This window comes from Periophthalmus magnuspinnatus, chromosome 20, assembly GCF_009829125.3.
Source record: "Periophthalmus magnuspinnatus isolate fPerMag1 chromosome 20, fPerMag1.2.pri, whole genome shotgun sequence".
Lineage (NCBI taxonomy): Eukaryota > Metazoa > Chordata > Actinopteri > Gobiiformes > Gobiidae > Periophthalmus > Periophthalmus magnuspinnatus.
The window spans coordinates 12,927,989-12,952,190 of NC_047145.1; the positions used below are offsets into that span (position 1 = coordinate 12,927,989).

The 24,202-nt window shown below is 37.6% G+C and overlaps 2 protein-coding genes across 7 annotated transcripts in view; one reads left to right on the plus strand and one right to left on the minus strand.

Annotated features, from left to right (window-relative positions):
• Positions 1-104: 104 nt before the first annotated feature.
• acbd5a (acyl-CoA binding domain containing 5a) lies at positions 105-8,281 on the minus strand. The gene is made up of 13 exons (XM_033985763.2): positions 8,200-8,281; positions 7,798-7,914; positions 6,958-7,078; positions 6,455-6,527; positions 5,718-5,835; positions 5,086-5,271; positions 4,369-4,533; positions 3,925-4,007; positions 3,649-3,850; positions 2,697-2,899; positions 2,166-2,225; positions 1,622-1,731; positions 105-1,554 (listed from the first exon to the last, which is right to left on the minus strand). The coding sequence occupies exons 2-13, from the start codon at positions 7,895-7,897 to the stop codon at positions 1,542-1,544; spliced, it is 1,434 nt and encodes a 477-aa protein (XP_033841654.1). The 5' UTR covers positions 7,898-7,914; positions 8,200-8,281; the 3' UTR covers positions 105-1,541.
• Positions 8,282-8,990: 709 nt separating this feature from the next.
• Positions 8,991-24,202, plus strand: part of abi1a (abl-interactor 1a) — a 49,977-nt gene continuing 34,765 nt past the window's right edge. For 2 of the 6 annotated variants that reach the window (XM_033985752.2, XM_033985755.2), the window contains exon 1: positions 8,991-9,265. In XM_033985752.2, the coding sequence (XP_033841643.1) occupies positions 9,149-9,265 (117 nt within the window). In that variant the 5' untranslated portion in view covers positions 8,991-9,148. The remainder of the gene's footprint in view (positions 9,266-24,202) is intronic. The other 4 variants (XM_033985760.2, XM_033985761.2, XM_033985756.2 and 1 more) reach the window with 3 other exon arrangements.

A 24,202-nucleotide genomic window follows, 5' to 3' on the forward strand; every position in this document is an offset into this window, starting at 1 on the left:
CAGTATATAGACTCTGCATTTAACAGGCTTTTGACCTGGGTGTGTAGTGCTGGAGAATAAAGCTGCTGAACCACTATAGTTAACAGGTGAATCACACAAAAAACTGAACTTTGAAAACTTTATTAGAGGTTTGGATTATCACATGCAAACACCACTCTGTCCACAGGCAGAGAGGTGAGAAAGCCTTCTCAGTAAAAAGGTAAACTATTATATTCAAACATAATGGCTCTGGAAAGATTAGTGCAGATGCAACCTCTGTCAATAAGATCAATATTACATTAGTAGCACACGAAATGCAATGAAAATATTGCATTTCATTGATCTAAATCAACTATACAGCTATGGTATACAATAAGTATAGAGCTCCGCAAACAATTGCCATCACTACAGTCACTCGCATTTTCACAATACACTCTTACAGAAATGATCATACATGATTTATACATAAAATATCACAATGATTTCAGTTAATCGAGATTGAGACAGGTTCCTCAATTGGCTCACTAGGTAGGACAACTGTTTATTTGGTCCTGCTACACTTACACTGTGTTGTGAAATCATAATGCCATATACGACCCAGGAGTGGCGCCAGAAAAAGGGGGACCTGGTGGATGCTCACATGCACAAAACTTTTCAAATAGCAATCTAATAATGTTTAAAATAAGACCACAGTAAAACATAGAATTCCACTTTAGGTTTCATTAAAATACTGCAGGGTGCAAACTACATTTGCACCCTGCAGTATTTAGCGAGGCAACAGTGTGGTAACATGTGTGATAGACGCTTTTATTAACAATTATAGCTACAAAGTTTTAGTGCTAATATTAAATTACTTGATGCACCTGAACATCTCCTAGCTCCCCTTTCGCACCTATTGGGTGGTTCTATAACCCGCATGTAGACTGGGACAAGAGTAGAGCATACCCATGGAAGATCTTAGCCCCCCTTAGCCACTACTGGAGCCGCCCCTTACTGCACCCTGTGATGTTGAGGCACTTTTCTTCATTTGAAAAACACTGGACTGGCCGACCAACAGAATGATGACAGGTAATAGTAATGAACACACATCCTAATCGTTATAGTACTTTTCATACGCGTAGCTGTCATTTACAATAAATATTGAATAAAAGTTAGAAATTATTTAAACGGACATGACACATTATTACATTCATTCCTTTGTTCTACTCTACAGTTATTTATTTAGCAGCATTGCATGGGCGACTAGTGGAAAATACAGTATGATATATGATAATTAACCATATCGAGCATAACAAAAATGTATATTTTGTGCAACAAAGCCATAGAAAATTAACTGGAAAGCTACTGCAGTTATTGACTAACTCTTAACCTTTAAACACTGTGATTTCAACAGTGGTGTTAACTCGGAAAAGGTTGTCCCGATCCTTCCCATTCCACATCCAAAGAACATGAAAATATGCTCCTGGTGCCCTCTCCTTAGTGCAAAAGCAGATCACAGGTTGGGAGTTTTAGCCACTTACAACCCATCTGGACGTTTATATGAAACTTCAACAGGGCAGGTTTCAGTTAATCCTTCTGGAATACAGAATTTGTGTCTTGAATTGAATATAGAAATTATTCAAGTTTATATAGTATAGTTTACCTCCTCCTTCTGTGTAAGATTACGCGCAAGAGCCACTGTACAACAAAAGGCCAGATCACAGCGAAAGCCAAACTTGTGGGAGAGATATCAAAAGGCCACCAGGACGGTTTCTAGAAAAAAACAAGGGAAAAAAAAAATATATATATATAATATATATATATATATATAATATATATATATATATATAATATATATATATATATATAATATATATATATATATATAATATATATATATATATATAATATATATATATATATATATATATATATATAAATTATATATATATATATATAATATATATATATATATATATAATATATATATATATATATATATAATATAATATATATATAATATATATAATATATATATATATAAATATAAATATATATATATATATATATATATATATATATATATATATATATATATATATATATATATATATATATATATATATATATATATATATATATATATATATATATATATATGAATACATTTATTTGAGTGAATATTTGATCATTATAGCTCAAGTTACCCGATTCCTCTTGTTGACTGGGGTCGAGGGCAAAGTGGGAGACAAAGCCATTGAACGGGCCTGTTTCAATAAGCACATTTTAAGTTGGTGAAATATAAAATAAAACAAATATGTATATTTTCTCCATTTTATTTGTATTTCTTCAACTGATTACAAAAGGTAACCTCTTTTAGTGCACAAAATATCTTAGTCCAGTGAAACTATGCTAGTGGTAACTGAGGAAAGATTGGCCTTTTCCCCAAACAGTAGTCATGGGTTTCAGGCCATGGTTTCAGCTTCCTGTTATATGCAACATTTTGAGGATGTTTCACATTCAAAAGATACAGTTAGTTTTAAATTGTTAATTGCTATGGAAACAGTCCTATTTTTCATCACTCTGAAACCCACGGGTAGCCTTTAAAGCTTGTGTAATAATGGCTGGGATAGATTTTAACATCTTTTAGATGTTAATCTCTCTCTAATCTCTTCCTATCAACAAGTAACCCAACTTAAATCTTTTATTTTAATAAAAAATTGGTGTCATAGACTAACCTGGGAAGCAGTCAGGGCCTCCAGTGTGTGAAGCCTCTCCAGAACGCTCTGCATATCCTCCTGTAATCTGGCCAGCGCTACCACAATCTGCTCGTTCAGATTGATGCTTGGGGTTCCTGGTCCTCCCCAGTGTCTCCCAGCGCCATCTCCACCACTGTGCAAAGGTACTACAGGCCCAGACCCAGGTCTATGTGACCCAGAACCTAAAAATTTTTTAAAAATCTGTGGTCAAAATTTTAAATACAAAATATATCTTTTTTGTTTTGTTGGAGTATTTAGTATTTAACTATGACCTATTTTTACAGTTTACATTTTGTTTATTGTAAACTGAGTTATTAGTGGCATTTCATCAAGCAAGCAGTGTATTTTAGTGTTTTTAGTCAATCAAAATGCAACTTAGCTGAGTAAGCTAATGATGAAGGAACAACATTATAACATGGTTAAAAGATCATTAATGTGGTCATGTCCAATTATTCTTTCATTTTGGTCTTCAGTTCTTCAGGAAACTGAAAAATATCTTGGAGTAAAAGTACCTGAAGACCCTAAGGCTTGTATATTGGATATAAACAACTATACTCGAGAAACAAAAATGCTTAATGTTATAATGTACGCTGCACGCCTTTCTATACTCCAGGTATGGATCCAGGAACAATCTCCCTCCCTCACCCTCTGGCGTGAAAAACTTCTATCAATTTTGCCTTATGAAAGGCTTTACAATGTCCTTGAAGGAAAGCTAGACTCTTTTGTTAAGGACTGGTCGCCCCTGCGTGAGTTTTTAGGCCCAGAATGGCAGACAATAACACATATAGGTATGGACTAAAAAAGTTAAATGGGTAATAGATTTCCTGTGTTTTTTTTTTTTTTTTTTTTTTTTTTTTGTGAAGTGAATCTGAAAAAAAAAAAAAAAGATCATTTAGGTAACTTTTAAAGAATGTGCCCCCTTTAATGATACCTGGTGCTTGTCTGGCCATTGAGCTGCTGGACATTTCCCCTTCCATACGAGGTTTCTGCCTGGTTCCAGTAGACTTCCCATCCTCTCCTCCGCACTGAACTCCCCGTGCTTCTACATTGTCCTGAACTGGTCCTGCCAAGTGATGAAGACTGTGGCTCTCCTCCTCTTCCAGGTCATCAATAGAACGGTTGTGCTCAGAGTTCTAAGGGTAATATATATATAGTGTAGTGAAATTGACAAGTAATAGATAAGTATTGGTTTTAAGACGTGGCCTACCTCTTCTTGGCCAAACTGGTCAATAGAGTCACAGTAGATCTCACTGTCAGAGTCACTGGCCACATGATTAGGAGCTGCTCCATCTTTTTCAATAAAATAAATTAAGTATGTTAAAATAAATTGCATGTTTTATTCAAAATACGGTTAAAGCAAAAGAGCAATATTTTGAATTTAAGAACTTTGTAATGCCTCTTTTGAACCTAAACATTTCTGCCAAAATGGTTTTGCTGGCAATGTTATTACAATTAAATACCCAATTAACTCCATTGTTTTCTCCCAAGATGAACTCAATTCCCAAAGTCCAAACATTGACTAACAATAGCTGACTGTCCTTGTATAACCTATAAGTCACATGGGCCGCAGTGAGAATTTTGTGGGTTAAATTGGAATATAACCCTATCATCTCATCTATAAATATTCAAATGGAGCTGGAGCATGTCATACCTGCGTGGTGTCCGTTCAACACAGGCTCTAATGCCTCCTGGGAGTCCTCACTGTTCAGAGCAGCTCTTGAATGGTTCCCATTGGTGAGGTGAGTGCCGCCATTAGACACTTTACCATTTGACAGATATCTTCGGGCTGAGCCTTTCTTCTTCGGTGATCTCCTTTCTGAAAAGAAATAATAAATACATAATATGTATTGTAAGTTTATTTAAAAAACAAAACAAAAAAAACACAACATCTGTCTAATAATTAATTTATCCAAAGATACTGTAGTAGTTACACAGGCATGTTTTCAAATCCACAGTGATTACATATACCTGGCCAGTAAAAATCAGACAACTAGAATAATCAGATAAGCCATTTGCTTGCAACCCAACTAGATGATCAAGAGAAATCTGATCATCAAAAGCATATGGTGACACGGGGCGGTTAATCAAGAGATATTTACAGTAACTGTTAATTGAAGACATACTACAATCAGTTTTAAAATAATTCTTTCAATTAAACATTTCTCTTTCGTTTTTGTCTTTGTCACATTAGTTTACCCTTTTTTACACAATTTTCCTTGTTAGGTGGTGCACAGGTGTGAGCAATCAGAGAGAAATCTGAGAGAGATGTAACTGTTTAACATTACAATAATTTGACAACTCCAGAAATCATATAATGATTAGATTTTGATGTGCATGTAAACATACGCTTTATCAGAGCAGGACATACCTCTCTTCTCTTGCAATACTTGTTCGTCATCTTCCTCTGCCTCCTCCTGCAGCTCCTCATCTGACACCTCTTTCATATGAGACATGAGCCGGGGTTTGGTCTCTAGAGTTCCGTTCAATTCCATGCTCCTGACAATGTCCTTTGCCACACTCTTGGTCTGCACTGAATTCATCATTGTTCCGAAGCCTGACCAACAGAGAGGCCATTGTAAGCACTTTATGTAAAGCAAGGATTCAAAGGTTTGGATAAAATGTATAAAGGTTGCAACATTAAGTCATTGTGAATACATTTCAATGACTAAAATGGCACAATGAAGACCTTTCGGTAAATTTGGAAAGCAAAAGTTTATAAAGTCAGTAAAAATCAAAAGAATTGGGATAAAGGTTGGAGTGGAAACTAGAGGGTTAGACCTTTACTACACGGGCAAGTCCATCTCACTAGGTTAGCCACACAAATAATTTGAACTAGAGCACCAAACACGGGATGTGATATTACACATGTTTACTTGCCTTCCAGTTGCCTAGCAAACTTTGTCAAACGGGCTGAGCATGTCAAAACCAAATTTTGAAAGAAAAGGTTAAAGGTCACGGAGGAGGGTAAGAGACAGAGTCCAGAGTGGGACAGACAAACACCTGCACTTATGTCCGATATCTGTGTGATCTTCTTCTTCTCCTCCACCAGCTCATAGAAGGGTCCCAGCACACGCAGCAGCTCCTCCACCTCTCCGGTCATAGGCATGCCCTCCAGGATCTGCAACAACAGTAAACAACCCTGATCCACAAAGTGATCCAAACTAAACATAATGCATAGTCTCTGGGCTAACCGAAGAGCACAGCTGATTGTATTTTAGTTTATGTCGTGTCCCAAATACATTTATAAAGCATATAATTAAATGCAAAAATTGATCCGTGAGGGTACAGAAGATGTGGCAGTGGAGATTTTATATTTTATATAATGTTATATTATATCTTCATTGAGGCAATAACCAATTTTTTCCCCATGTATTTCAGCAAAATTTGTCTTGCCCCAGTACATATATTTTGTTTAACCAATTCTTGAAGTCAAAATAAGTCCACTGTGTCTGATCTAATTATAAAGCATTTTATTGTGCAATAATCAGGATGTAGGGTTAGCTAGTTCTTGTTAGGTTTACCAGGACAGCAAAAGTTCACTCTGGCCTCTGAAATTTGTGCAAAGCACTTATAAATAATTGGTCCTGGGTGTTCGTAAGGTTAATGAAGAATAACAGACCACTACAAACGGTTTAAAATGAACTAGTTCTGTTTTTCACGTTTCACAGTAAAGGCCATCAGGTACAGCAGATTTAAAAAAGGAAATTTTCAAAATATTATAATAAAATACAGCATACCAGCTTCATTTCATCCACATATGCAGCCATTGCTTTCTCTTTGGACATATCCCCGAGAGAGTTCCATGCGTCCCTATACCAAAAATACATGTTGATAATGTTTAAGTACAAATAGAAAATATGCAATACTCTGGGCCATCTTAGGTAACTGTGTGTCATGTTCACACACACGGTTTATTCAAGGTTATAGTGATCTGATTAGCTCAGTGGTACAAAAAGTCAAAAGTACTAAACAGTTAAAATAAAATGAGAATAAGTGATACATTACACTAGCAAAAGTAACTATCTAACCAGGGTAACTTGGAGACTTGGTAATGAGTTTAGCATTTCACGGTCCAGAGATCACCTAACACAACCTGATCCTTAACACAGGAAGGTATGCCAACTCTAAACAGAGCTACATATATTGCACAATGTCCAAAGATTAAGTATGCTGTTGTGCTGGGGCAAATTGGTCATTTCATATTTTGTTATTATACAGTAACAATTAGTTATATCATTACCATTTAGCTTTGCCAACTGCATCCCAAAACCCAGGCCGTGGTACATTACATGGTCCCACCGTAGCTTGTTTGTAAAACTTATAGAATTTCAGCATCATGTCGTTTGAAGGCTGAAAAGGGCCTAAGAAGAAAAGAAAATGTTATATTTACAACAATAGCATATACAGTTATACATTTTCAAGTTATCACATGGCCTGAACTTTGAAGGTAGTTAAAACAGCATGGAATTAACATTTAAATGTTAACAGGATATTGTAGTTTGCATAGTTTTTATGATTTGACTATTGTTATATTTTTTAGCACTATAATTAGAATCCCACTGTGCAAATTGTTCTCTTACAAACCGACAGTACGGTCATTTGTAAATATTTTCAATTTATACTCCAAAAATGTAAACCTAGACATAAAGTGATTGCTCAACATTTATTCACTATATATATAAAATTTGACTTGGTACACATCACAGGAATGGTAATAGTATTTCACTGTTTAACAATATAATCCTGAATACAGTAATGGTTATATTGTGATGTTTATTCTCACAATAATCATAATATTAACATTTTATATTGTGACATCCCCATTTATGATATTAACCCTAAATTAAGTCTATAGGACACTACCCTTGCGTCCAACCACGACTGCATGAGAAAGTCCAGGCTACACACTCTGTTAAGTAGATTAGTGATGGTAAGTAGCAAGATCCCAGGCAGGCAGACCAACCAAGCTGTTGCAATGGCAGCTCTAAAGGAGACAGCCCGCCTGGCACCATTTGGGCATTGTACGTTAATGCTGAACTGGACAATAGAGAAACATTATACGTTTACTTCGTTTACTTACCATCCGGGGGTAGGCTTTTGATGACTTTGACGGCAGCCTCAAACCTCAGCTGGGTCAGACCACTGTCCTCCTCCATGTTACTGACACTCTCCACCTCCATCGTCAAGTCGACACGTTCTTCAGCAGGAGCATGTACATAAAAAGATCCGCTATAACAAATGGTAATACTTGGCCCAAATGATGGTAGTGAAGGCTCAGCCATAATGTTAACGAAATCAGCTAACTCATGGGGCTAAAGTGCATCATAACAACAGCGTTATCACTACTCCACCACCAGTAGCAAGAAGAGACATTAGCAGCTATACTTTCTATGCGACAGGCCTCCAAATAACGCAGATTGCACATAATATGCAGTTTATAAACGTAAAGTGTGGAGGGAATTTTAATCCAGCTGTTACTTACCGTAATTTCGCTGCCCTAACTGTTTGTCAGAAGGCGACCTGTCTTGAGCTTAGGGAGAGACGCCATGAACAGTGTAATCAAGTAGGAAGCAAAGCACTCTGGGAGATGAAGTTCCACTCGACGTGGACTCAAGCCAAGAGGCAGTTCTTGCTTATTTCTCTAACTTTGGATGGAATTGGGCGCAGTTTTGTGTTTTGTGTTACATTAATGCGAAATGTTAATTCAAATTGTATTTGTGAGGAAAAACATGATATTTAAGTAAAATAATTTAACTAATAGAATTGATGTCAAATCTTGTCCATGAAACTACAAGTCCCATCACTCTCCAGCGTTGAAATTCCATGCCCCTCCCCACCTCTCTCCCCGGTCAGATGGAAGGATAAAATCACAGAAAGGGCAAGTAAGATATCTCACTTTGATATTTATCGAACTACCGATTGAGTTTTATTTTACGGGAAAAAAACGGTCATTTATGATAGATATATTATCAACTCATATACTGTCTGTAACCAGACAGCTTCTCATAATTTAGACTAAAATTGAAATAGGATACAGAAAATATGATTTCAGAACATAATTGTGATCTTTCTAAATAGACAGAATTATAGTTTGAATTCTGAACGATAAAAATGTAATGTATTGAATCTCACAAAATTTAAACCTGCACAGCTGTGCAAACTTCAATTCTTTAAATTGGAGATGATTAAAAGAGAATGTAAAAGAATTTCTATTGATCTGCTTAACTTTTATTTACAAAAGGGTTCTAAATACTCCTCTTCACTACTACAGACGATCTTTGGGCGGTGCGTACGCCACCGCCAGGACAAGATTCCCACAATAGCGAGCGAAAGAGTTTTGTTTTTTTCGAAGGCGGAGAGCTCGCTGGGCTGGTGGCTGCTTCAATCAAAGAGAAGGCAGAGGGAAGGGAGGCTCTGCGGGGAGATGTAAGATGGCAGAGCTACAAATGTTGTTAGAGGAAGAGATTCCGGCCGGGAAAAGAGCGCTTGTGGAGAGTTACCAGAACCTTACTAGAGTAGCGGACTACTGCGAGAACAATTATGTCCAGGTAAGTGAGTGTCCACCACGCTATCTGCTGACCCGCTGTCGCCTTTTGTCGCCCATGGACTGATTGCTTGGGACAGGAAATGTGGATAAAGAAACTGGAGTCCGCCCAAAGCTCAGGGAAGGAATTCGCATTTAGCGGCTTTTCCCAACAACATGAGCGCGGGGCCATGCACTGCACTGCTTGGATCTCTTCCTTGGACGTATGATCACAATCACTTCGTTTACATTGAGGGTGTGTCTACTTTTTATTAGTACCCTGCTTTGGTTCAAACTGCCACTCTCACTGCTGATAGGGAGGCCTGAGTGTTTTGTCCCGAAGGTTTCTTTAGCCGTCTTCATTTCATCATTGTGATAAAAGTTGTTTGTGCGTCAGCCGCTTTTTACGCAGAGAAAAATATGCAGCAAAGAGTAACCCCTACTTTAAAATATTATGTGTTTGAGATAAAACAGTTCATTATTGTCCGAGGGGACGTGAAATAGCCACTTTAATACCACAAACAGTTTAAGTCCCCCCTTTGGCTATTATAACAGCGTTACAGTGTAGGGCTGACTAGTAAGCCACATTAAATTGCATTACGCACCCCATTTAGTGTGTCAGCACGTTTCAGACATCATTGTCACCAGTGTCCCATCACATCAGACTTCTTGGAGATAAAATATTTAAACTTTCCTGAGCATAAAATTTAGGTAGTGACACCTACACTTATATTGGCTGATTATGGCTTACTGATCTCCATTATATGTCTCTACTATATCTAAAAGGTCCAGCAGGCATGCAGGTAGAGGGATTTGGGACCAGTATTGGCAATTTATGTATTAATAGATTGCCAGTCATTTTGCTCACACTTCTAAAAGAAAAGTTAAGTCAACATAGATAACTACAACTACATTTTTCATAGGTTTCCTTAGTAGCCAGCTACCAAGGTGTGATGCAGTTATTTTTTCATTCAAGCCATATTTTTGCTCTATCTTTCTTAATCAAAATATATTTTTATACTTCACGTCTTTATTTCCTGAGTAAATATTTTGTCAATTAAGGGCCATTTTTAGTAGATCCAAAGTTAGGTTTGCATTTATTATTTTATGATTTAGTTCTTCCCCTTAAAGTAGCGTGTGGGAACAGAGTAAGTTCCCATGACATACTTATCTCTCTTTTGGCTTGTTTGGAACTGGCTCTCATCAGTTGTTTTTAAATTGTGGATTTAAAAAAAGAAAGAAAGAAATGAAACCTAATTACAGCTCTCCTGATGCAAGCGTTGCTCATATATTGGTCATTATAGTTGCAGAATGACCACAGATGATGTAGTACAGAAGGTAATGGCTGACATAACTCTATTGGTGAGAATGAGCTCCCCCAGGCCAGTGGAGGAACACAGCCCACCACCATCTCCAGAATGGTGGGTGTGTCCATTCCAGCTGTACTCCCCCAGGACTGCCTATAATTTAGTTTTCCTCCTCCTTGTCCTCAGATGATATTTAAATACAAGGCAGACTGCATACTCCAGCACCGTTTCTGAATCCAATGTAAAATGCAGCCAAAAAAATATCAAGCCTTAGTCTATATATTTTAATAATATTCAATGTTGAATACATCTATGTATGTGGGCATAGCACTGTACATTCAAAACATATATATAGTAATAAAACACCATAGATCTTCAAAGCTTAACTAGCCCTTCTAGTTTTATTTAGACTATGTAAAGAGCACATGCTTGTCAAGTTTTGATAAATAGTGCAGTTTGAAATGCATATGTTGGAATAAACTAAACAAAAGTTGCTAGTTTTCTGAACTTGACAAATGGCTGATATATTATGGCATCTCAACGTTGTATAGGCTAGTGGTCTGATCCAGCATCAAGCGAAACTATGGCAAAATTGTGGTATTGATCCAATACTGATACCAAGGGGTTTTGTTTGAAACTGCATTGACACTCCTCAGAAAACAAGGAAGTGGCAGTTTGCTGCAGGTGTTCCTATCTGTGAAACTGGAAGAGGGTACTCCTGGAAACAAGGATCAAACTAGAAATACACTTAATAAACCAGATGCTCCAAAAAAAACAAAAAACAAACATGTGAAAGAATAATTAAAAGGTCTTTAATGACATGCCAAGCCAACATGATTCGACCTTAGAATATATCATTATTATTATGTTCCGATAAACTAATATATAAACAAAGTATTTTAATAATTAATTAAAATTTGATTCAAATTTTTATATTTTTGGATAGGCATTGAATTGATACTTTTTGATAGAGATGTAACAATCTTATCTCTTGTTATATTTTCACAATATGCATCTCACAGCACGATACCTTTTGTGATATTTTGTGTACTTTTTCCTTTTAAAATGCCTTGTCATAATCCAAAGAATTAAGATTTAGAAGTGATTAATAACAGATATTTCTTCATTTAGTCTGCACTGAAACAGGTCAAAGGGTCATGTATTTTTTTTAGCTCTTGCTGCACCGTAACAATGAATTTAAGCAAAAAGACTTGTAAATTGATGTATTGTGACAGCCCATATCACAATAATTTGGTTATTGCTACATCCCTAATTTTGAATACATTGTCTGTATCAATGCATTGATATTTTGGTATTGATCTATCACTAAATGCTTCATGTATTCATTATTCTACAATGCCAGTGTAGTATTCTCACATTCAACTTAATGGACTAGAATTTAATTATTTGTATAGTACATATTTTAAAAAGATATTTTAGCTGTAAAATCTTAATGTGATCTTTTGGTACCATAATGTTTGATTAGTTTAACATATTTACATGTAGGAACAGCTTCTTTTGACTGTTTTGAAGTCAAATCCATCCAAAAAGTATGCTTACACCTCCATCTAACATATAATTTGTGGTTCTGTTCCTCATATTCCCCATAATACAGTCAACCATATTAGAATCTCTATGTGTCAAGCTAACTGCACATTTTCATAAGCCTGCTGCTTTCTGTCTACTTCAGATAGGTCTCACGCTCTCTCTCAAGACTACTGCTGAACCCATATCAACGTGCCCCGGCTTGAGCTGACATGCCTTTACAACCAGGCCTGTTCGTCCTGTCAGACTCCACTGCTGTTGCCAATATTTAGCTAAGGAGCCCTCCTCTTCTGCTTTCTTCATACTGTCACAGGGAGTATATTATCTGGTACTGACGGGGCCAAACTTATGCTTCCTGTTTAACGTGCTAAGTTTAAAATCAGCTGTTGTTCAGGAAATGGCCCTAAACTTGAGCCCGTATAAGCAGTAGAAATAACCCCTGACACACTTTGGTATTTATGTATTCAGTTTTTATTCTGTGCTAGTCAAGTGGGGTTTGACCTGCGGAGACAAGGACAGGAGATATGCAAAGTAGGCCACCTGGTGCTTGGAAGATGGAGGGCAGGTGAATGAAACAAGTAGTAATTCTGGCAACTTTTGAAACTTGTCTGTTCTCACAATTGATAATCAGAAAATCGTGGGTAAAGTTGGATCAGGTTTATGCTTACTGTTGGGTTTGATCATGAACATTTTCTGGTTTAGTATTTTTCTGGTTTACTAAAAGCTTATGTCGATTTACAAATGTTTTTTTATAGTGTGATCATTCCTAAGACACCTTTCTTTAATTTGTTGACAGCTAGTGGGGCAGATGTAATTATGTGGCCATAATGTCACCAATTGGCGCATTAATATACTACATACTGGCTCATCAAAACCTTAGAAGGCAGGAGTGCTACTTAGATGCATAGAGGTCTTACATAATTGTCCTTTTCGTGCTCTTCAGTGTTGGGACCGGTCTTGAATACAAAGTTGAAAAGTCATTCAAAAAGTTCAAACACCAATGCGTTTTGGCTGTTTGGCCTTCATCGGGCCATACATATTGACATACATACATATTTCTTAGTTTTTCTGCACTGGGATGTCATTTGTGAGGATACTCTCCTTGTATTAGATATCATTAAACTTTAAACATTCTACTTTGGGGGTTGGCATTTCAGAAATTAAGTAGTGCATTGCATTGGAAGAGAATCTTGTCTAGCAAACCAAAGTGCGTGTAGGTCTATTGTCAAGATGAATGATGATGATTCCTTCATAATAAATAGTTTACAGTACACTGCCAGTCAATAGTATTTAGTATTTTGTCATTTTACATAGGGAGCACCCTTCTCACTATATCTCTCCCCTCCTTTCCTCTGCATGGAACAACATTCTCTAATTGCTCTTTCCTGTTTGATCAACAATGCAAGGAAAAGAGAAAAATGGAGGCGCATGCGGCTAAAAGGTCAGAACCAGCGCTCATGACTCCACCTGCTGAGCTAGCAACATGGACACTTTTTAATTAGTCCCACACACACATCTATGGCCTACCATATGTTTAAACTGAGACGTATGAAGACCAGTAGTAATAATGTAGATAATATCCTTTGTTGTCTTAAGGTCTTTTACAGTGCATGTGCTGTTTCCCTGGAGACAAGAGTTAAAAGTTACTGAAGGGGAGATGGATTTACTTGTATTTGCTACTTTCTTTCTGGGTTTGTCTCTTCATTTCCTGTCTTAGTAGAGTGTCCTGTTTTTCCCCAATACAGAAGTTTGGATTTTCTCAGAGACCCAGCCAGCTCATTCATCTTTTGGACCACCGGTCACACTCTCCTCCCTAAACCAGATAGCCTCTTCAAGTGGGGAGATAATTTCTTTTTTACAGTAACGGTGCTTTCACACTTGCACACCGCATCGAAATCAGGACTAAACCAAAACTACACTATATTGGCGTGTACAAGAGAATAAAAATAACAATTTAGACCTCATGGCATGATCTGAAATGTTTGGGATTCTTTTTTCGGTTTAGTAGTTCATATTTCAATCCTTTTTCAAATGTTAACTCTCCTGGACATGTGCAACTGTGAACTGAATCCTGATTTGGAAAGTTTGAAGCATAAACCTCAAATCTGATCACAATCATACATTAATTTTTTATTTAATGCAGCTTCTTGTATTCTTAATGGAGAAAGTGATCCTACACTATCCTCTCATAAGATGCCTGCTAAACAATAAGTGCGGCTTTGGCCAGAGAGTATACACACTGAACAGACCATCTGCACTCCCTGTGTGAGTGTGACCCACTAAAACAAATGGCAGCCAATACACCAAAGAATTCTATCTTTGCCCCTAACTGACTTTCAGCTTGGATGAGCCCATTCTAAAGTTCTGTAGAAAGGTTAATAGGCTGGTTTCATGTGCAGAGGGGCTCTTTGTGTCTATTGACTTGACTTGTGATTGGGAACTGGCACGTCTTCAAGGTTAGTTGCACCTTCTGGCCCCCACCATCTGCCCTAAGGGACATGGGGTCTTATTAATCTGTGTTGCCAGGAAAGCTATGTGATTTAAATAACTGGATTTAAATGGCTATCTCCATAGAAGAATATATAAATAAATCTGCATTTGAACACTTTAGTCTAAAGAGGGTACTGAAAAATGTGGCAACACGGCTCTCGTAAAACAAGTAAAGAGCAGTAGTTGTTTTCAGTAGTAAAACGATGTTGTGATGGGTGTATCTCAGTGCATCTCATTTGCCCCTAAACTGGAAGATTCCTGGTTCAAATTGAAATTCTGGGAAACAATCATTCACAAGACTCAACAATTGCAATAGTGTGGGGGTTTATCCATCGGGCTAGGGGCTACATGTGTGTAGAGTATGATTTTTATATTTACATATTGTTGGGTCTATCTCATGCTACTGATGCTACCTGAATTTGCCCCTGTTGATTCTCCCTGTTGAGAACCATAACAGCAGAACACAGTGACGCCACATAGTCCAATAATTTAACCCACAACCTCTTGAGCAGTAACTACTCACTATAAATAAAAATACAAGAAAGTTTAAATTTTCATCAGAACTTCCTGAAAATGAAAGATGCATATTATTTACCATCACTTGGAAGAAGTTGTGCAATAGCCCTCATTAGTTTACTGTAAAAATATTCCCTACTTCTGTGTTAGCTTTGACCTTTCTCCCAGTGAACTGCTAGCTTCATCGATACCCACCCAGCCATGCCCTACTTGTCTTAGCGGTCAATACTTCACACATTGCTAAGCCCGATTTGAGCTGTACCACCTTCCCTTATACATTTGCACCCTTTAGAATCAACCCTCACCATATAGGTTACATTGTTGTGGTTGAAGTCACAAAATGTATGGTTGGATGTTATGCTATTCTGGTCACTTCAACTTGCCAAAATGTTTAACTTCCTACCTCTCATCCCTGGACTTTGGTGCCCGGCAACCCTTGCAACTTTTCCGTACATGACATTTTGAGGGAATTCCTAACATTCCAGAAAGCTTTTTTTTCCAAACGCATTTCCCCTCTAGACAAGTGGGATAGTGTAAACAAATGTGCTAGTCAGATGTACAGGGCAGGATGAGTAGCGTTGTGAAATTGTCAAAACAAAATGGAGATTCTATACTGGGACACATGTAGGCTGTTACACTGCAGGCTTTGGGATAATCCTTGTTAAAAGAAGCCACATTTTTGTCTTGTTACTGAAGCTGTGGATCGATTCCAAAGGGGATGAGTCATTGGAAATCCATCAGCTTCTGGGCCAATCTTTTTACACTACAGACAAAACGGGGCCAGATCATATGTAGAGCATTGTACATGTAATTCTGCCATAGAGAACGACATGGCAAAGTTGAGCTGTTGTTGATATTACATTGGCAAGATTCTTTTGAATTGGTTAAGGATAAGTAGTCTCGGATTAAAATGTAATAAATTTTCTCAACTAATTCAAGCAATAATTGATATATTGTACATGATAATCTGGAATATATCACTATTGCTTCCTTAAATCATTACCTTCACAAACTTAGTAAGAAATACACTTATTTTAATAATTAAAACAATGAATATGTCTAATGTACTGTAACAAGTTTTTTGAAAAAGCAACAAAATTGAAGCTTTGTCACAAAATGATTTTGTAAAACATACCAAAAAGTACATCAGCCCACAATATCAATACTGTATCACCAAATTTAGTATCATGACATTGATATTATGACATTTTTGCCCACTTCTATAGGAGCAGCAAACATAGGAATTTGAGAAACAGTAACAAATATGTAAATCACTTTTTAAGGCCCAATAGAAGCATATATAATTAAATAATGATGGTATGGCATGGTGTACCATTTGTGTAATGCTGGCGCTGCCTTTCTTGGAGCTCCAAATGGCCTGTTATTTTTTGTGGCACAAGACTAAATCGAGACTAGCTGTATATTTTCTGCCGTACAAAGTTATCATTAGTTTCCTTGTTACTCATCATCAGTCATATGCGTTATTCATAGTGGCCACTTCCCCTCTTGTGCATGTAGTCCCTCCTGTGTTCCTTTAACCAGTTGGAGCGCACACTGCCTGTGACATTCTAGGAGTAGCTATTTGGTAATGGCAGACTGTTACCAACCTCGCAGGACTGGATGTGCAAAATATAGGATTTATTTTTCTAGTTGAGTGATTCAGAATCCCCTCAAAACCAACCTTATCATGTGACAGACACTCCCTGCCCAGAACTCTGACTCACAATTAGTGGTAAAGCAGTTTAGCCTGCTGAATTTATTTATTCCATACTCTTAAATTTTTGTTCCTGAGTTGGCTTACTGTTGTTGTCTCTGAGCAAGACACTTCACGCACAAAATTATAATATGACTACTTTAACAATCTAGTTAGAAGATAGCATTTTGTATAGCTCAAAGATACATATTTAAATGTAATGTATAAAGTTGTTGTAGAATAAATTGTACGGTAGTAGCCCGAGAGTTGAAAGAAGAGGCATGAGGCTGCAGTTCTAAAGCAGGCGAATTGTATTCACTATCAGTACAGGACCCAGGACCTGGAGACCTGACCCCTCATAGACACAGACAATAGTATTGTCCATTACAGTGTAGTACACTCCATTCCAGCGATGCTTCTGCTGTACGTAGCATTATACCTCTGATGTAAGTGAAAATAACAAGGACTGAGCTGGCAGTGTGGGGCTGGCACGGCACAGAAATGCATTAGGTGTACTATGTAACTGTTCTGGTAGGGGTCTGGTTGCAGTTTGTCTATATGGAGATCGGCATATCATTGTGGAAATGATAATCCATTTGCAAAACCTTGGTGAGTTAAGAAATACAAAAGTGTTTATTCTTTGGTACAGCAGATAAGGACAAGACAAGATAGGGCCTACGTATGGATGCACTGATCCAGCTTTTTCAGTTCCAATACCAATTCCAGCACAGTAGCTTTAAGCATGTGCTGATACTCGAAATCAACCAATACCAGACTGAAAACAGCATTTATTTCCTTTTAACAAAAATAAGACTGATCCATGTTTTACATACATGTTATTTATCTCTCCAATAACTACTTTTTATAAATAAAAGTTGAAACTTGAGTACTTTGACTAGTGGTCTCAGTATATTATATGTCCAAGCTAATGTCCAAGCTTCATTATCAGCACCGATATCTGATACCAGAATTGTGTCGGTGCATCCCTAGGCGTATGCCTGGCCTGGCTTCTGACCAGCAGCCTTCCATCGTTCCAAGCAAGTCTCTTCCTGAGCCTGTGAGCTCTTAGTATTTATACCAGAATGACAAAACAACATACATTACAAAAGCAGAGTTACATCTTTTCACAGTCATGTATTAATCAACTTTTAAACCTGAAGACAGGTAAAACTACAAAGGGTTTCCTGGAGGCTGTTTCTGCTGAGCTTCACATATGTTAATGACTGGTCTGGGTCTCAGGTAGAAATAACATTCATTTACATAAAGACAGACTACGACAAAAATCTATTCTTCACAACATAAATACTCATAAATTTCCATTGCAGAGATGTTATTGCTTGTCTGAAATGCTTCATGGTATGCCATTGATATTTTGCAGTGACATCTGGGAATGTTCTACATGTATGTCTATTCCCCAATGTTTAGCTGTTACCATGGATGACTTTAGATTGTTTAAAAACTCAAGAAAAAAAAAAGTACAAAATGGATTTAAGAAGCACATTTTCAGGAGCCTGTGATCAATGACTGCCTTTTTAGGTCCTTTTTAGGTGTTTTTTCAACAAATGGTGAGAGTGACTAACTAAAGACTTGGCTAATACTAGCTAACTTGTGACTATGATTTTATGTATGAGAGATGTGTTTAACAGCACACATCTGCTCACCAGTTCTTTCTAGTCAGATTGTGTTAAAACAAAGCTCAGATTAAAGTCTAACTTGAGTAACAGAGTTTCATATGGAGCAGAGTCTACAGTTAGCATCACACTCCCAGAGAATGTTGATGACATCAGCTGCAAAGTATCAATTAAACTGATCAATCTTCCATTTATTCATATATTAATTGTGCAGAAATAAATTTGCACCACCTACTTGTGTCGTTGTGGATAGGCAAGGCAAGCTTATTTGTATAGCACAATTCGTACACAAGGTAATTCAAAGTGCTTTACAGAATAAGACAGACATTAAAATCACACAAATCAAAACATAAATAATCACAAATAATCATCATAAAATTAACATTAAAACAGAAGAGTGCAGAATAAAAACCTTTCAGTCGTATGCACAGCTAAACAGAACCGTTTTGAGCCTGGATTTAAATATTGTCAAAGTAGAGGCCTGTCTCACATCTTCAGGAAGACTGTTCCAAGTTTTAGCTGCATAAAACTTAAACGCTGATTCCCCATGTGGATAGATAAGTTTAATGCCATACTGTGGAACATTACACGCAAAGCAATGACCTCTCCAGTCCCTAGTGAAGCAGGTGGCGGACTCTCCATCTGAAAAGGTAGTGTACATAGATTGGCTGCTAAGTTTGCTTAAGATTTTGACCTCATACAACTTTTTTTTTTTTCACATAACCATGTTTTGCAATTACTTATTTGTAGGAGTAAGCCCTTTAACCACTTCTTTGGGTGTAAATTGTTCCATATGGCTGTGGTTTTGGGCTTAGGAATGTTGCAGCATTAGCAAAAAGTGATTGAACTCAAAGTGAAGCAAAGTGGAAAAGTGCTAAAAGCATAATTAAAGCTGTTACTTTGCTAGCCACTTGTGAGTTTCCCTATGCTGTATGCTACCATGTGATTAATGATGGAGCCTAAACAAGGTGCTGACAGTGTGTAGTGTAGAGCTGGGATTCACTACTGATATTTGAGTCATGTCCTTTTAAGAGTATTCCCTTTTTTTCTTTCTACTAGCTGTCAGAATGTATGTGTGAATCTATGAACTGTTTAGATTAAGCATTGACATGGTTATGCTTAGGGTGATGTTTTCTTGTGGAAAAATCACAAGTTGTGGCCTGTAGTCAGGAGTGGACCAGTGGACAGTATGACTGAAGATTGCCTGTGACAAGGACATGTGTCAGTACTGCAGAGAATTTGTGAATAAAGTTAGTAGAAACTAATGTACTTTTTGTTACTTATGCTTTTTTTTTTCCTCACTGTCCGACATGAAATCAGACTAAACGTTTCCTGTTTTAGGTCAATTAGAATCACCAAAATTATTTCTATTTGCTAAATATCAGAATAATGATAGAAGCATTTTTAGACATTACTTTCTCCAAAGTCAGAGTTTACATATATTTCATTAGTATTTGGTACCATTGCCTTTAAACTGTATGACTTGGCTCAAATGTTTTGGATATCTCTCCACAAGCTTCTCACAATAGTTGGCAGGAAAATTCCTGCCGGCCCATTCCTCCTGACAGAACTGATGTAACATAGCCAAGTTTGTAAGCTGCCTTGCATTGCATTACATTGCCTTTTCAGGTCTGCCCATACATTTTTAATAGGATTGAGATCAGGGCTTTGTGATGGTCACTTCAAAACTTGACTTTGTTATCCTTAAGCTACTTTGTAGCCAGTTTGGTAGTATGCTTCAGATCATTGTCCATTTGGAAGACCCATTTGCGCCCAAGCTTTAACTTTCTGGCTGATAGCTTGAGATGTTGCTTCAGTATTTCCACATAATGTTCTTTCCTCATGATGCCATCTATTTTGTGAAGTGTATCAGTCCCTCCTGCAGCAAAACAACCCCACAACATGATGCTGCCACCCCCGTATTTCACACTTGGGATGGTGTTGTCAGACTTGCAAGTTTACCCCTTATTCCTCCAAACGTAATGATGCTCATTATGGCCAAACAGTTCAATTTTGGCCATAATGAGCATCGTTTCATCAGACCACAGGACATGTCTGCAAAAATTCAGGTCTTTGTGCCTGTTTCCATTTGCAAACTATAATCTGGCTTTTTTATATTTATTTTATAGTAATGGTTTCTTCCTGGCAGAGTGGCCTTTCAGCCCATGTCGATACAGTACTCTTTTCAATGTGGATAATGGCACACTCTTACCACCTTCAGTGAGTATCTTCACAAGGTCTTTTGCTTTTGTTCTTGGGTTGATATGCACATTTCGGACCAAAGAAAGTTCATATCTGAGACACAGAACCCATCTCCTTCCTGCAGTATGATGACTTGACATTCCCATGGTCTTTATATTTACGTATAATTTTTTGAACAGATGAACGTGGCACCTTCAGGCATCTGGAAACTGCACCCAAGGATGAACCAGACTTGTGCAAGTCCACAATTCTCTTCCTGATACTTTGGCTGATTTTGTTTGACTTTCCTGTGATGTTACACAAAGAAACAGTGTATTTCAGGTGTGCCTTCAGATACATCCACAGGTGTGTCTCTAATTAACTCAAATGCTGTCAATAAACCTATCACCATTAGGGTTTCTCAATTTTTTAAAGTCATAGTAATCTTACTGTATGTAAACTTCTGACTTTGTAGTGAAAAAAAATCCATCTCTGCTTCGGGCATTTAGCAAATAGAAATGATAGTGAAATGTCAGACAGTGAGAAAAAAAGCATCTGTCTCTTTATATAGTGTATGTAAACTTCTGGTTTCAACTGTATATTGTACATTGTAATGTGAACTACAATGTTTCTTGTTTTGAGATAACTTCCATTTCTGTTGTCTCGTTCTAGTTCAGCTCTCATCCCCTGCTGTCATTTCTGATTCGAGAGCTCTTGAGTCACAAATCTGGCTAGTTGAGGGATTTGTGCACATTTGACCCCAATACTCGAACGTCAAGTGCGGACAAGAGCGGTTAAGATTGTACCACATCTGTCTACATATCCATTGCTGACCTCCCATAACTTGCAGTGTATTTTATAATAATTAAAAAATGTGGCAATGAAGTCAAGTTGTTGGTCTAATTTGTCACTTCCTGGTGTAAATATACCCAAGATTCATCTGACTATTGTGGCCAGTAATTGATATCTGCAGATATCAATATCAACATTTTAAAGTCTTTAGTATTGCCCTCAAATTTAAGCCTGGTAGGAAAATTCACTTTTGTAAAAAATAATAGTAAATACTGTATTACAGTTATATCATTATTTTATATCCCAGAAAAATACATTTTGCTGAGAGCTGCCTTGTTTCTGTTGACCAGGTGACTTTCTCACCTAACTCTCTAACCAGCTTTGATCATGTCCCAGGCTCTGTGTGATCACTGCTTATCAAAGGCCAGTGCAAGAGCCCCGGAGCAGTAATACTTTGGACTGCTCTTTATGAGTGGGCCGCACACAGGGACAAGCCGTCTGAGATCAAAGATGGCTGCGCAGACTGGAGGTCTGATCTGGGCCCTGTGCGTTTGATGTGACATGGTTTAAAGCAGTGGGGCCGGACAGGGGCTCAGCAGTAGTCACTTTTCACAGGATATAATGAGCGATTGTGGCACAAGATGAGTCTAAAGTGCTGTTTATTACTGGAGATGGTGGCAAAAGTTGCAGAGTGTTGCATAATCTGTTATGGGCTGAAAAGACTTGCATGATTTCCGACAGTGTTGTAGAAAAATGATTGCCAACATATCTCAACTAGAAAGGCATAGATGGATGAGATCATTCATATGTACTCAACTGTGATGAATTTTGTTTTGTAATTTTTCATCTTTTGGCTCTGGTCAGTTTTTGCTTTAATACAAAAGTCAAACAAAATGCTAGCTGGCGAGTTTGAATAAAAAAAAAAGCCTAATACGGCTGCAGTGATTCATCTGAATAATTGTAACTTGTCAACAACTAAAATAACCCTTTACCATTTTAGTAATCATTATATAGTGTAAACTGACTAATATATATGCCATTAGTTGTAAAACTGGTTTTACCATAAAGATAGCACAATTATTAATTCAAAATGAAACAAAAAGAATATAAATTATTACAAAAATAATTATTAGTTGCAACCCATTTCCATATACTTCTTTGCTTTATATATGTACATAGTTAGATAACCTCTTTTATAGTATTGGCAAGATGGGGGGTTATGCAAATTTATTGTAACAAACAGGAAATTCCATCCATCCATCCATTTTCTCCCGCTTATCTGGAGCCAGGTCGCGGGGGCAGCAGTCTAAGCAGGGACTCCCAAACTTCCCTCACCCCAGACATGTCCTCCAGCTCCTCCGGTGGAATCCCAAGGTGTTCCCAGGCCAGCTGAGAGACAAAGTCCTTCCAGCGTGTCCTGGGTCTTCCCCGGGGCCTCCTCCCAGTGGGACATGCCCAGAACACCTCCCTAGGGAGGCGTCCAGGAGGCATCCTGAGCAGATGCCCGAGCCACCTCAGCTGGCTCCTCTCAACGTGTAGGAGCAGCGGCTCTACACTGAGCTCCTCACCCTATCTCTAAGGGTGCGCCCAGCCACTCTACGGGGGAAACCCATTTCGGCTGCTTGTATCCGCGACCTTGTCCTTTCGGTCATTACCCAGAGCTCATGACCATAGGTGAGGGTAGGAACGTAGATTGACCGGTAAATCGAGAGCTTCGCCTTCCGGCTCAGCTCCTTCTTCACCACAACGGACCGATACAGCGACCGCATCACTGCAGACGCTGCATCAATCTGCCTCTCAATCTCACAAACAGGAAATTGCTATGCTGAATTTGAATAATGATCAATTCCAATCGTTTGCAATCAGTAACTTTGTGACTTTTATCAAGTTGAATTAAAATGGAATTAACTCTCTTTCACAATAAATGTTCAAAAGTATGTGTGTATGAAGTAGGATTATCAAAAGTATCAAAAATCAGATACTAAGCAATACTAAAGCTAGTATTGAAACTAGAGACTCATTTGACCAAGTATCGATACTAAAGTCCTGAATAGCTTTAAAATAATCTTGAGCTGTATCAGAATGTATAAGAAGTAGAAGACCACATGGAGTATACATCCACCAAACACTATGGAGTCTACCTGGACAACTGACGGATTGCACAGATAAAGGCCACATGGTAAAATAAAACAAAGTACTATAATTTAATGTTGAAAATGACATACTATTGCCTAAAGAAATAGTGTTTGTTTTTTTTTATTTATTTATTTTTAAATTATAATTATCATGGTATCGGAATCAGTATTCAGTGTATTCCTTAGTATCGAAGTCGAGATGACAATTTTAGTATCATGTCAATACAAATATGAAAGTATATTGTTATTGTTATTACTATTGCCAAATGCCCATAGATCATAGTGAATGCATGAGAATGCTTGCTGGACTGTACAGTGCTGTAGTGTCAGCTGCTGACTGTGCCTCCCTCATGACCACTAGTGGACTGTTACGTCATTCCAAATCCCTCACACACACAGGCTATGGTATTTGGAGAATGACCGGGGGAGGAGCTCTTCACACCACTATTGGCCTATTTCCAACATGACCCCAAACTATGACCTGATCATGAGCATGCTACAACTACTACAAACCTATTCATGAATAACAGATTGGTTTATACTGTTGTTGTACGTTTTATATACTGTACAAAGGAAAGGTTGGTGGTTCTACTCTTGTTCATTTCAATTCATAACATACTCTCTGCTGTTGTGTCCTTGGGTAAGACAACTGATCTAACCTACTGTTGCTAT